Source organism: Pagrus pagrus (assembly GCF_965226575.1).
Source record: "Pagrus pagrus genome assembly, chromosome: 11".
NCBI lineage: Eukaryota > Metazoa > Chordata > Actinopteri > Spariformes > Sparidae > Pagrus > Pagrus pagrus.
Window position 1 is genome coordinate 32,335,632 of NC_140195.1, and position 14,374 is coordinate 32,350,005.

The 14,374-nt window shown below is 42.3% G+C and overlaps 2 protein-coding genes across 16 annotated transcripts in view; one reads left to right on the forward strand and one right to left on the reverse strand.

Annotated features, from left to right (window-relative positions):
- The window catches only part of vps13d (vacuolar protein sorting 13 homolog D), a 150,396-nt gene extending 142,173 nt beyond the window's left edge, over positions 1 to 8,223 (forward strand). For 6 of the 7 annotated variants that reach the window (XM_084367243.1, XM_084367245.1, XM_084367249.1 and 3 more), the window contains one exon: positions 4,012 to 8,223. In XM_084367243.1, the coding sequence (XP_084223369.1) occupies positions 4,012 to 4,197 (186 nt within the window). In that variant the 3' untranslated portion in view covers positions 4,198 to 8,223. The remainder of the gene's footprint in view (positions 1 to 4,011) is intronic. The other variant, XM_084367239.1, reaches the window with a different exon arrangement.
- Positions 1,992 to 14,374, reverse strand: part of igsf21b (immunoglobin superfamily, member 21b) — a gene marked incomplete at its 3' end in the record, with an annotated part of 52,560 nt that continues 40,177 nt past the window's right edge. For 7 of the 9 annotated variants that reach the window (XM_084367257.1, XM_084367256.1, XM_084367252.1 and 4 more), the window contains 5 exons: positions 13,197 to 13,719; positions 9,616 to 9,716; positions 8,701 to 8,893; positions 8,571 to 8,609; positions 1,992 to 2,975 (listed from right to left, as the gene is read on the reverse strand). In XM_084367257.1, the coding sequence (XP_084223383.1) occupies positions 2,893 to 2,975; positions 8,571 to 8,609; positions 8,701 to 8,893; positions 9,616 to 9,716; positions 13,197 to 13,719 (939 nt within the window). Of the gene's footprint in view, positions 2,976 to 5,464; positions 5,532 to 6,808; positions 6,874 to 8,570; positions 8,610 to 8,700; positions 8,894 to 9,615; positions 9,717 to 13,196; positions 13,720 to 14,374 lie in introns of those variants that run through there. The other 2 variants (XM_084367255.1, XM_084367253.1) reach the window with 2 other exon arrangements.

Genomic DNA, 14,374 nt, shown 5'->3' on the forward strand with positions numbered 1-14,374 from the left:
TTAAACAAGACAACATACAGTCATGAACATGCCACAGCAGGCCTAATTATCAACTTAAAACTCTTTAGCTTTATGTGTTAGCATTACATTAAACTATCATGTGTGGTTGGTTTTGACATTGGCTGTTATGACATCGTTGATAATGTGTAATGACATCATTATAATTGTGTCATGAATATTTTTCTTGACCTCAACTACAGTGGTACAATTTGTACTTAAAATGTTAGAAGGCCAGTTTGACGATATGAAAGTACCAAGGTGATTGAGGGAATTTTACTTGTTGCTAAAGTTAACTAACCACTAACTGCTGCTAATTTTAACTAGCTGTCATTGAGCTACCGCCCCTATTAGCTAACGCAGCCCCAGGGTGCCAAACTAGCCTCTGTCAGTCGGAGGCTGTGTTTGTTCCTGGTGTCATATACAGCCATTTTCACTTGGAGCCAGCAGAGTGCACTGCCCAATTCATTCTGCACTCGTTCTATGCGTAAGTGGTCCTGTCAATCAAAGCAGGTTACCGCAAATGTGCCTGTTCAAAATCTGTTGTGAAGTTCCACGCTTGGCCCGAATCACACATGCCCGAAAACAACAGGCCCAACGTCGCGTAACCTCGGCAGGTCAAAGTCAGCATAGTCTTGGTGTGAGTTGCGGCTGCAGTTCTCTGCCAATAGTTCTAGTCTGGCAAAGACTGGGCCAAATCTAGTCTGAGAGATACAGGTGAAGGGTGGCACCACTGGTGGCCCGAGTCCAACAACACACAACAAAGGTTGAAGTATACCACAAGTGGCAGACTTGGCTCATCCTCAGGTTTGGCAGTGGCTGAAAATGAGTTATTTGTCAGTTTTCTGCCAATTCTTACCTCATATTAAGGACAGGAAAATCAGCTTATATATATATAAATGACTATTTCATCAAAAGACACGTGATTCACACAATACTCAGATTCTTGTGGGCACAAGAATGATAAACGGGCAAAAAAAGTACAATTTCAGAATGGCAAGTAAAAATTCAACACTGACTGTGCATAAGGGAAACTGAAGTTGTATGTTCAGGCCAAACACTTGACACTGCGGCATGCCATGTGAGTAAAACAATGCCCGTGGGCATGTTAAGTTGATATGTTGACCATGGATCATTTTTGCTTATGTGAATCCAGCACCATCATCGCCATGTTGACAGGTCTTCGTCTTCAGCTTGCTATATGTGGCTTAGCATGCAGGCTAGGTCTGGCAAGGGTCAAGAAGCAAGGTCCATTAGTCAAGAAACAGTATCAAGAGACAGGAGCAAGATCCTATGATTTCATTTTTGTTTTATCATCTCCTGTGAAAAGAGCAGCGACATGATTTCATAGATACTCTCATTTGTTTCTCAAAATTAATAAAGGGTGGCACGCTTCGCTGTTGAATATTAAACACCCTATATAAATGAACAGGATATTACTTAGTAATGAGTGAGTAACTCGGTACCAGCGAAGCATATTATAACAGTTAATACTCATTCCATGTGGCTGAGCTTGTTTCTTTGTTTTTGTTTATTTACACAACCCTGTGACTTCTGGGCCACATCTGGAGATGTGGGGGTTTAGGCAGTTTCAGATCAGATTCTGGAGTTCTTCCTGCCTTAAACCATCCTGCCATTTGTCACTAACTTTTCTTTGTCCTCAAGGAATACCTGTCATTTTTCTAACATATCTCACACACTCATGTGCTCTCACACATAATTCTACCTCACTTCTTGTAAGTGCTTTGTTTTTTTTTTTTGTTTTTTTTATCAGCAGTTGCCACTAGGAAGATTGAAAAAAGGCATATGGGGTGCAAAAGACGCTCACTCCCAAATTGCCATCTTACATGACAACTTGACAGTTAAGATGACATAAAAGATAAAAAGACTGCTCATGGAAGTGAAGCGTCTCACATATGGGGATATGATATACCTAGATATATACAGTTATTTCAAAGAAAATACTTACTAAGAATTACACTGAATGAGTTGAGATCATTTGGAGCTTTTAATAACGTCCAGTAGCACATTCTTAAATTCACAAAGGAGAGCTCTATTATTTAAACAAGGAAACACTTCTTGTAATCAGCACAAAGCTCAGAGTCCAGCAGTAACAGAGGGTTGGAGTGATCCTGCTTGAGTATCCTTAGACATTACTATGATTTAGCCCATGTTGAGAATGAAGAAATTAATGAAAGAAAGCTTTTTTTTTTTTTTTTTAATCAAAGTTTTTAATTTGGTCTCCAGAGACTCAAGCAAAGACGGGAGCAGAGACAGGACCCAAACGAAAGAACTCAGTCACATGAGCTAGATGTGAACAGCTGTTTTGCACAATGAAATAAAACTAATGTATTTTAAATTTCTTGATTTCTGAGAACACAAATAACATTGCTTCTCCACAGATCCAAGATAATAATGGCCTTAACCAAATAATACAAATGATGGTTCTGCAACTTCTTGTCAGTATGAGAACTGGTTATGCTGATTGGCCAGCCTATAGCCTACCAGGACTACGATTCTCTAGTGCCATTATTCCCTGGGATCTCATGTGAACCCTGCAGACATTTACAGGCTTGATCATTTCAAGATTTCCCCCAGTGTGATGCAGTTAGAGCCACCTACATTCTCATAATCATTCGGAGTCGAGTAACTAATCAGCTAAGTTGCTCATAGTGTAGCAGCATGTTGTAAAGCATCTGGACCTTTGTTCCTATGCTGGATCAGAATTTGTCCTCTCTTTAAGGGTTAAGACCTGCTGCACCTTTCATGTTCCAGCAGCACTGAGTGTTGCTGCTACCAGCTGAATGGACATTTAGCTACTGCCAGGGAATCATTAAAGAGCAGGTGCCACAGGAAAACATGGGTGGTGGCATGGGGATGAGCAGCAGTCTTGGATCACGTCAGCTCACATGTAAAGCTCAGCAGCAGCAACAAGGAGGTTAATGTTAGGGAGCGCTGGCTGACCGCTGCATCAGTGGCTGCACACAAACAAGACAGCATACAGAGCATTGCTGTAGATTCATATCATAACAATTTACATTAAAATCAACATGCTGACAGTTAAGTGTGTAATGTAACAACTTCTCATTAATGGATAAGTCCAAATTCTGTAATAATATCATCAACAAATCTCATGTGCAGAGAGCCAGACAATATGCAGCCGTGCTAAGCTACCAACACCACTGTCAGGAAAACTCACATTATGAAATGAAAAGTGGCATCAAAGTATTACTGGGGAAATGCCACAATAAAATGAACAGACTTTTGAAAAAGTATTATTGTGTCAATATATTTAACACACATGCACATTTATTCATGTGATTACTCATTTCATAAAACCACTTCAATGTTGCATTTGGGGCTCCTTTTATCAGTGATTTACCAAAAAAATGTCTGTCGCACTATTATTTTATTTTACTTACACTAATAAGACATAATAAGCCACACTTTGTTTGAAATTATACTAAAATAATACAGTAGTCTTTATTAGAAAATAAAATGACACTGTTATAAGTAATAAGATGTACATCCTTATTATTCTGTAAACCATACACCTAAATCACGCTGTAATTGGAAACTGCATATAATGCATTATTAGACCTAAAATTTGCTATACTTAGACACTACTATACCATCCATACAATTTTACAAGATCATGCAATAAGAAATAAAATGCACTTCAATTTCAAGTGCAAAAATCTATCTATCTAGTAAGGGGAATGCTTTATTCCCCTTACTACCAAACAATACTGTAGACACCACACTTAATGGTACCAACATGGACCTACCATGGCTTAATGACACAACACAGGCTGTCATTTGACCATATCAATAATGGTCACACTGTCAGTGTTCTACTGTGGCAGTAGAACACTGACAGTGTCCCCCCCCCCTCCTTTTCCCCCTCCTTTTCTCCCTCCCTTTCTCCCTCACCTGCTCCTTTCCCTGTGTGTGTGTGTGTGTGTGTGTGTGTGTGTGTGTGTGTGTGTGTGTGTGTGTGTGTGGGCATGGCAGGGGCAGCAGCAGCAGAGTGGCGCACCTGCTTCCACCACATCAGTGACAGATTATTACCCTTACACGTCTCTTCTGAAGCAAATCCCTCACCACCACTTGCTGCTCCACTACCTGCTCCGGTGGTTATTCCCTCCTCCTCTCGTGAGCCGTTCATCCCCATACCTGCTAGGTATTCCGGTGAGTTAGGTCAGTGTGAGCAATTCTTACATCAATGTTCTTTAGTTTTTGACCAGCAGCCCAGCACTTATGCCACTCACAGAGCCAAGATTGCTTTTGTTATGAGTTCGTAGTGTGATAGGGCACCCAGTGGGCTGTAGCTGCCTCCAAGTCTCAGGCCCCTTTTTGTCACTTTTGTCCCTGTTTTCTGCTGAATTGCTTAAAATATTTGACCACCCAGTGCAGGGTAAAGAGATCTCCAAGTGGCTGCTCTCCCTAAAGCAAGGGGCAGATTCTGTAGCTAATTTCGCTATACATTTCAGAATTTTAGCGGCAGAGACTGTGTGGGATGAGGCTGTGCTTCAGGTGGTGTTTTCACAGGGATTAGCGGATAACATCCAGGATGAGTTGGCCGCTGGTGACAACACCTCTCTCACTTGAAGAACTAATTTCCTTAGCCATTCATCTGGATGATGGACTGAGAGGAGACGTAGGGAAAGGGCCTCCCCAGCCGAACGCCAGTGCAGATTCAAGACTGGACTCTGTTTGTACTGTGGTGTTTCCGGCCTTGTCATTTCCCTCTGTCGTCTTTGACCAAAAACCCGTGCTCATCACGCGACAGGGGAGCACTGATGAGCCGAACCACCACTTCTACAACTTCCCCCTCTCGTATCCAGCTCCAGGGCACCCTCTCATGGTCTCTACAGGCTCTCCCTCTGCTGGTGCTCGTTGACTCGGGCTCAGATTACAACTTTAATGACTCTGACACAGTAAATCAAGCTCACATCCCCACACTCCCTCTCCCCGCACCTAAAGATGTTTTCTTTAGACTGCTTGCTTAAGTCACTCACGCACTGTCCCTTTGACTCTCCTCCTGTCTGGCAATCATAGTGAGAAGATTCAATTATTTGTAATCCCCTCACCTCAATCACCCCTAGTCCTTGGTCTCCCGTGGCTAAAACTGCACAACCCCCAAATTGACAGGATTAGAAGCTGGAGAGTGTCACTCCAACTGCCTTCACTCTGCTGCCCCCTTCTGTACTCAAGTTACTCCTGCCTTTCTGACACCTACTGACCTCACCTCTGTCCCCTCTCCCTACCATGACTTTGGTGATGTTTTCAGTAAGGATCGCACACACTCACTACCACCCCACCAACCTTATGACTGTGCCACATACCTGCTTCTTGGTTCCACTCTCCCCTCAAGTCGTCTCTACAACCTCACACCGTCCAGAACGGGATGCCATGGAGATCTACATCTGGGACTGTCTCGCTGCAAGCCTAATCCGTCAGTCCTCCTCGACTGTGGGGGCGGGCTTGTTTTTCGTGGGGAAGAAGGATGGATCACTCTGACCCTGCATCGACTACAGAGGTTTGAATGACATCACCGTTAAAAACAAGTACCCGTTACCCCTCATTGACTCTGCTTTTACCCCCTTCACCAAGCCACCATCTTCTCCAAATTGGACGTATGAAATGCATACCATCTGGTACGCATATGCGAGAATGATGCGTGGAAGATGGCTTTTAATACGCCCCTTGGTCATTTTGAATATTTAGTTATGCCTTTTGGCCTCACCAACGCTCCAGCGGTGTTTCAAGGTCTGGTTAACGACATTCTCCGTGACACGCTGAATCGTTTTGTTTTTGTATATTTGGACGATATACTTATTTCTTCCCGAACCCTTGAAGAACACGTTCAGCATGTCCGAACGGTGTTACAAAGACTTGTTGAGAACAAACTGTTTGTCAAGGCTGAGAAATGTCTCTTCCATTCGACATCTGTGGAGTTCCTGGGATTCGTCATCGAGCAGGGGCAGTTGAGGGCGGACCCCTCCAAGGTGCAGGCAGTGACAGACTGGCTGGCTCAGGAGAGCCGTAAACAACTCCAACGCCAACGAAACCCTGCCTGCCTGCTCGCCTTCCGGCCTGTCTACCGGCCTAACTGCCAGCCTGGTCATCTCACCCACATCACCACCTGAACCCACTATTGTAAACAAACCTTTTGCTCCCTGAAGTCTGTCTCTGGTCTCTGCATTTGGGTCTACTGAAAGAACTCCAACATAACACAAACAAAGAACAGAGCTCAGAGGATGATGCATTTATTTGGGATTTTTTTAACATAGCTTCACTATATTACATTTGTTGATAATCACAACCTTATTAGACCCTTATTAGACATACAGAGATTAATTAGTGACACATTACAACAGACCCCCTGTTTGGCTGGACCAGTACAATTCTACACTTCTGACAAACATTTCCAGTAAAATGTACTTATAAATTGCATGGCAGAAAAAGTGGCAATAGGATTAAACATCAACTGTCCTCTCAGTGTATGACTACATTTCTCAGGCCTGGTAGCCCACCATCATCTCAGCTGCCTGCAGTGGGTTGCTCCTGCTGAAAGCTAATGCTAAGTGAATGACTTGAGGTGTGGTGCCAGAATTAAACAGACTCTGTCAGACATTTAATTATCAAGCTTACCTAAGTCACGTTGTAACTGATGGAAGAATATGGAATTTGGTTTATCGTGGTGCCATTGCATCTCTAATATGAGATATAGTGAGGGTTAGATGCTGGAGGAACAGAATGTGACATCAGTTGTCTGGAAGACAGCACATCTTATCTCCCCAGCTGCTCAGTACAACAGTTCCTCCCTTCCACTGTGACCGAGATTTGGTGTAGGGAGGGGAAGAAGAACGTCTGCACACAGAAGTTTGTTACATTGAGCGTGACCTCATTTTATCATGATGGCACTTTTTCTGCCATGCATTTTATAATTTCATTTTGCTGGAGATGTTGATGAAGGTTCTCAGTCATTCAGGTCATGGTAATTCTATGTGCTGTATCATAGGTAACTGGACTTGTTTCAGTTTCTTGAAGACGTTCACCTCTCATCCAGACTTCTTCAGTTTTAACTAACTGGAGGAGCTGCAGGCTTTTAAACTCTGTATGGGAGTGTCCTTACAGAGTCGTTAAGGACACGTGAGCTCGGAGTTTCAGAGTCATTAGGGCCATTTGTACTGCATTGTAGGTGGGTGATAAGTAATGTCTTAGGCCACCACCTCTGTTCAAAGACGGTCATTCCAGTTTGACATCGATGGATTCCTTTACTCCCCTTTCAAACCATCTGTCTTCTCTTGCCAAGATGTTGACACTGTTGTCCTCAAAGGAATGATTTTTTTCCTTCTGATGTAAGTGGGACAGCAGGGGATGGCTTCCCCAGGCTACAGTCGGTAATACATTGGTCTGTCAATGACTTTGTCCATTTCCAGTTTTTGCAGATATTCTATAACCTTCCAGTTAGTTGGAACTGAAGAAGCCTCTTGGATGAGAGGTGCCTACGACACAGCACTTACAATTTACTGGATATGTTTGTCAGAAGTATAGAATTGTACTGGTCCAGCCAAACAGGTGGTCTGATGTAATGTGTTGCTAATTAACCTCTACAAATGTCTAAAAAGGGTCTAATACAGACAGTTTTCCTGTAATTTGTCAGTAATTAACCTCAAAGAAAGTCCAATAAGGTGCAAACAAGGTTGTGATTATCAACAAATGTAATAAAGTGAAACTATGTTAAATAAAGCCCAAATAAATGCATCATCCTCTGAGCTCTGTTCTTTGTGTGACCATTATTGATATGGCACTACATTCGTCAAATGATGGCCTTGATGGCCTTTTGGTAGCATTAAGTGTGGTGTCTACAGTATTATTAGTTAGTAGGGGCAGTGTCTAATGAATATATTTTGTATCTGATATGGAATTGCATTTTATTATTGCATGATCTTGTATCTGATAGTATATGAGAATCTCCTATTTGGTTTCTAATTAGAGTATAATTTGGTATAGTAGTCTAAGTATACACATTTTAGGTCTAATAATGCATTATGCAGTTTCTTATTACAGCGTGCTTTTGGTGTAATGGTCTGTACCTAGGGTATAACTTTGTTTACTCTTATTTCTATATTTTGTCTAATTTGATATAAAATTTGGCTTGTTACGTCTCACTAGTAGGGTATAACAGTGTCATTTCTAATAAAGACCATATCGTTTCTAGTTTTTGCCTAATTTCATACCAATTATGGCTCATTGTGTCTTATTAGTTTACTTAGGGTATAACTGTCTTTGTTTACTGCCTAATTAAGACCATATTAGTTCTATTTAGTCTAATTTGACAAAAAGTAGTCTTACTACGTCTTACTATTGTACACTAAAAGAAATTGCGACCAAAATGTGTTTGCTTTTTAAATAAAAAAGTTTTGCAAATGCTCAAACTGACAGTAAAAGGAGCCCAGGTTCCTGTGGTAACCCTGTTTATACTACTGGTTTATTACATTAAGGGGAAGGTACCACAGTAGTTGTAACAGTGCCTAAACTGACTATGACATAAAATGACCTACCAATAAAATGTTCTCTTCCTTTCCTTAGCCTTGGGTTGTCTGCAAAAACACACAAAAAGTAACATTAACTGTGAGCACACTGAACAGATGATATATGATCAGAACCAAAGTCCCCCACAAACAGACTCACCAAACACAATGAGGCGGGTGTGGGTGTCTGTGGATCCCAGAGGATTCTGTGCTGTGCAGCGGAACATGGAGCCATTGAGCTCAGCAGGAACTCTATCCAGGACGAGTTCCCTTCCATTGTGCTCCTCGCTGCCATCTAGCAGAGGGCCACCGACCTTGGTCCAAGTGAACATGGGCTCAGGGAAGACCTCGCTCTGTGGACATACACAGGTGTGTGGGAAGGGAGCTGCAAGGTCAGGTCACAATGTGAGCTGAGAAAACAAGGTGTGAGAACACAGATCTCTCCAGCAGCAGTTGCTGTGATGTCTCTAAACCTCTTTCTTAACCTGTAACACTGCACTGAAGCAGATTGGTGGGCAGCGCTCCACTGTTGACTGTAGGGGAATGAATGAACTGGCCACACACACAGACACACAAGGAATAACACCCTTATTGCCTGCTGTTGCTTGCTGGCTTAAGGCTAATGTACAGTAAGGTACCTAACCTTAAGATGTGCCAGTCACATGCTACACAGACATAACATAATTCATCTGAACACAGTGATTGAATCACTGAATCTCAGTGATTGAATATCTCATGCTTGATTAGGGCAAGTAAATACATCTGCACTCACAAATTTTATTATAAAGACAAATAGCATCTCGAAAACCAACCATTTCCTTGAAAGAAGCAGTATGGAGAGTTTTAACATTGTCCCTGCTTCCTACAGCTTCACTGCATCAAATGTCACACTGTAACTAAAATCTCTGCTAGTTGATTTCCAAAGTGGACAGAATGGAGCTGAAACCAATTGCTGCCTGGAAGGAAGGAACTCAGTCCAAAAACTTGTGGTACACTTCGAACAGGGAAAGCTCTGGAAAATAAGACGGCACTCATCTGACCACTTTTTAGAGAGCTACTATTTTTGGAAACTTACTGCTGAAGGTCCCAGCTGGAAACCCTGGACAGTGATCCGCACTGTGTCTCCCACCTTGGCCTTATTGGGGCTCATGGTCAGCTTGGGTCCTCTGGGAGCAGCTGATAGAAAAGTAAAATACCATGTTGAAAAAAACATGTAACATGTTGAACTGCCATCGTGAAGATGTTTTAAAAGCAAGATGTATGAATAATAGGAAAGTCATAGCAGCACATACAGTACCGATGAGGTACTGGTATAAACCACCTACGGTGAAGCACTACAAACTGCTAAAACTACAAGAAGCTTCATTCATGACGTGGGTGACGTCACAGTGGCTCTGTCCACTATTTTTACACTTAATGGTCAGGACTGTATGACTTCAGTACTTACAGAATATTCTGAATATTATAAGAAGGTGGTCTGAGTAATAGTGTCGAGAAAGGGAACTGACTGAAACTACACCCTAAACCACTAAATCACTGCTTCAATCACAAGAACTCTAACCTTGGACAACCTTTCTGGAGTACATCCTTAAATCCACACACAGTCATTTTAAATATGTGGAACTTTAGAGTGCTTCAAGACTGCCCTGCATCCTTACAACATGTGCCTCAATAAATTTTCAGTAGGTTAAGTTGAGGCTACACTTAACTGTTGACTTATAAAATCCATGGAACGTTCACTCAATTTAATAATTCTGTTCTGGTGTATTAATTTTACAGTAAACAAAAATCTAACCATTTGTAATTATGTTGTATAAAGACAGCAGCAGAGTGAGACATTAATGAAATGAGATTAAAATAGAAGATTATTAAAGTATTTTATCCAGTATGCAAAACAATTATTAACACTAGCATCTATCGACCGAACTGCAACAATGAGTTTCTCCAAACAACCCAGGCCACAAGAATAGTTTCAATGGGCTAAAAGGCACTGACTGTACAATGTGGATGTACAGTCAGTCAGATGATGGTCACATGAATGTCCAGCTTATTTGCTAGCATATCAAAGTTCCCTTCTATGGTTGGGAAATTGGCTTCAAAGCCTGGGGCACTTCCTGAGGGCTTGGCAGGTCCTCTTCCATGGAGCCCACTATGTTGCACCATATCTTTCTATTGTAGCCCAGACTGGACAAACCAAGCACTTTTATGTTTTAGCGGCCATTGTAGGATCTCCTACACAATTGAAAGGGGACAGTGAAGAAAGGGCATTCAGTTGGTCGAAATCTGCAACATTGCCACGAGACTGCACTAAATCCTCCACACTGGCCCTTTAAATGATGGTTTCAAAATCTGATTTACTGGATATTATGTTTGCATGAATATTCATGAAGGGAATAACGACATAATTTTGAGGGAGGTTGTCTTGCCACAATTCTTAATTTAGTTTAAAATGATTGCACTGATTGGAAACACTTCTGCTCATCGATCAACATGTTACACAATATTCAAATTGAGTTTTGATTGCACTTTTTTGATAATTAATGCCTTACAGTACAAGCTATTAGACAAGCTAGCTTATGAACACCTATGTGTCTGTCCCTCGTGTAGAGCTGTGCGATATCACGATATATATCGTAGTGCGATATAAAAATGTCTACTGTAGGATATAACCCTCTGTCGTTTATATCGTAATTTTAACATGTAGGCTACTTGTTTAGCACTGCTGCTACATTAACGTTAACGTACACTACGGTTGTGTTTTGATACGCCATGTAAAGCACAACTCAACGTCGGAATGACCGCTGGATATCCAAATTTTGAGTTCAAAACAAGTTCATTGTATGAAGGCAATGTAACTGCAGCAAGGCTACTGCTTTGTGGTAGCATTTTTACTTCACCCGCAAGGACTCGTTTACGGCACCGGTCGCCCGGGAGTAAACAGAGGCAACAGCATGGCGGAGACGGAGGAGAGCGCAATGGAAGACGAAAATAACGTTACTAGTTACGTTACATCAGATGCGGATACAGAAGCAGAACCCAGCCGCGAGGCCTACTGGCTGTCCTACCCGGTAAAAGATCGTTATTTTTTTATATTTACATAAAAGCTTGGAATAGTTTTTGTTTACAAATTCTTATTTGTTGTGACAGTCCTGCAAAAAGTCACGAATAAAAGGAGAAAGTGCCATTCATTTGCCTTTCATTCACATGGTTATCAAAAATAGTGCTGAGATGTGATTGATTTGAATATATATAGAATTCTAAGAAAAAATACTATATCGGGATATATATCGTTATCGGGATATAAAATTAGCTATATCAAGATATAAAATTTTGTCCATATCGCACAGCACTACCCTCGTGCTCCCCCATACCATCTGATACTAGTACATGTACAATCCTGACGGGCCTCATCGCTCCTAAACCATATCATTACCCTTTGGCATTTGGATTGCGGTTGGGCATGGACAGGGAGTGTCGACAGCAGTGATTGTGTACGGGAGCTTGTATCAACAGTATTCACGTTGAGCTTAAGGGTTTACAATAGTATACTATCTCAGCAGTGGGTGCGTGAGGGCTTGTAAAGTTACAGCAAGGCATGATGGGAACATACGTCACTCACCAACACTGGTCAGAGTGTGAGGCTGTGCTGTTTCGTGGAAGTCGCAAATACCACGTATGCATTCACACTAGGGATGTCCCGATCGCCCCCCGTCCCGATCAGGTTTTTTTTACCCCAATCCCGATCCGAGTCATTTAATATTTAGTATCTGCCGATACCGAGTCCCGATCCGATACTTAGCCCTAACTAATATTTTCCTAGATAATACAGCTGCATTAAGAAAAAATTACCTGCATCCAAGCTGTTCCTCAATAGGTTTTTTTTATTTTGTTGAAACAAAGTAAATACTTTCATATGGCTCTTTCTTATTCTGCATATGTTATTGCAACATTGGTTTTCATTTGTTTTCTGTTTTTTAACAAAAACAACCAACAAAGTCAGTAACTAAACCCTGATCCTCTACCACGGAGATGGGCTCGTTATCCAGAGCGATGAATTCAATGACCTTCTCTGTAATATTTGTGTACATGTTGCTGTCTCGAGGATATTTCTCTTTCCTTTTGAAAGTATCCGCGAGTGTTTGTTGCTTCGGTGCCTTTGCCTGTATTGCTTGAGTGAACTCGTGGTCCTTTGAGTGTTTGTTTTTTATGCGCCGTATCTTATGTGTAGTATTAAATGCAGCTCTTTTGTTACCAGCTCGCGAAACGGTCGTACTGCAGATGTTACATGTCGCCGTTGGACCGCTTTCGCTATCTAATTTAAAATATTTCCACACTGCAGATAATTTATCCACAGGGTTGCCAGACTAACGTTACGCGCACGTCTGTGTTCTGCCACAAATTGTGCTCCGTTTACAGCTGACTTAAAAATAATCGGGCTTGGGTCCACGTTCAAAATTGCCAATCCAGATCAGTGAAACAATGCCCATATCGGCCCCGATCCCTCAGATCGGCCAGGACATCCCTAATTCACACCTATGAACAAATATGAAAACGAACCAGTCAAAGGATTTGTTTGTTTTTCACAGCACTATCCCTGCAGTAAGTCTGATATCATATAAAACCTAAGCTTAGCCAGAGTGTAGGTTCATAACTCACCCAGTGTGACCTCTGCCTGCATGGGCATAGACAGAGCTGGGTGGTTGACCTCACAGCTGAACAAAGCCTCGTTGTCCAGCTGAGGGTTGAGGCTCCAGGTCAGCATGGCTCTGACCTCCATAGTGCCATCACCTGCCACCTGCTGCCAGTGCTGGAAGTAGTAGAGTGGGTCGCTGCTCTGAACCCAGCGGGGAAACTCTCGGCTCACCACTGTTTCGGGGATCACCTCGGTGGTTGACTTGGGGTCTGACTTGGACTCTTGCTCTTGTCCCTGTTTGGGGCCATCGGGGCCGTCTTGGCCCAGCCGAGCCAGCTTTCCCTCTTGTTCCAGCAGGGACAAGGACTTTTGGACTTTGGTGTCATCAATGTCTCGACTTGTGAGGACCTGGGAGCTCCAGAGCCCTGCCAGGCTTCTGCCCTGGAACTTTTCCTGACCTGGGTCCTTGCTTTGGTCCCCCCCTGAGGAGGAAGACCGGGCAGTTGGAACCACATCAATAAGCTCACCATCCCGCTTGAAGTACACCTGAAAGGCAGGGACAAAGGCAGGTGAGCAAATCATGAAGACAGGGGATACAGTACAGAGGTGATTTACAGCGGCTCTGTCCAGGACTATGACTCCGAGGATAAGAAGACACAGTAGGTGGGGACAGGAGAGGCATGAAGGGGAGAGAGAGTCGGACATCCGCAGCGGATGATAACGGCGTTAGAGTGGAATATTTTCACATCTTACTCTGAACTGAAGATTTATTTGGACCAAACCAGAGGTGATTGTTGAAAGACAAACCAACACTGTTCTGGTGACTTTGATTCAGTTTCTGTCCAGTTTGAATGAAGTGTGTTTTTTATGATGATTTAACAAGGCAATTAAGCTAAGTTTCATTGAAAGAGAGAAACTTGAATTCAGAGGGTGTACAGTTGTATTTTTTTCGTTTATAAGGAAAATAGGTGTGAAAATATTTCCTCTGTTGACATTTTGGAAGTTTATTTAATTCATTTATGACACTAAAGGCTAAGAGAGCTAGTGAAACTCGCCTGGCATGTCATAGCTGATTAACGTGCTAACCTTAGTAGATACTGTATCTCTGCAACACAGTACAAAGATGTCTTTGACAGAATGTCAACACAGTTTTTTCTTCACATTCTGTTGATAATCATTAATTTTGAATGTTTTAAACAAA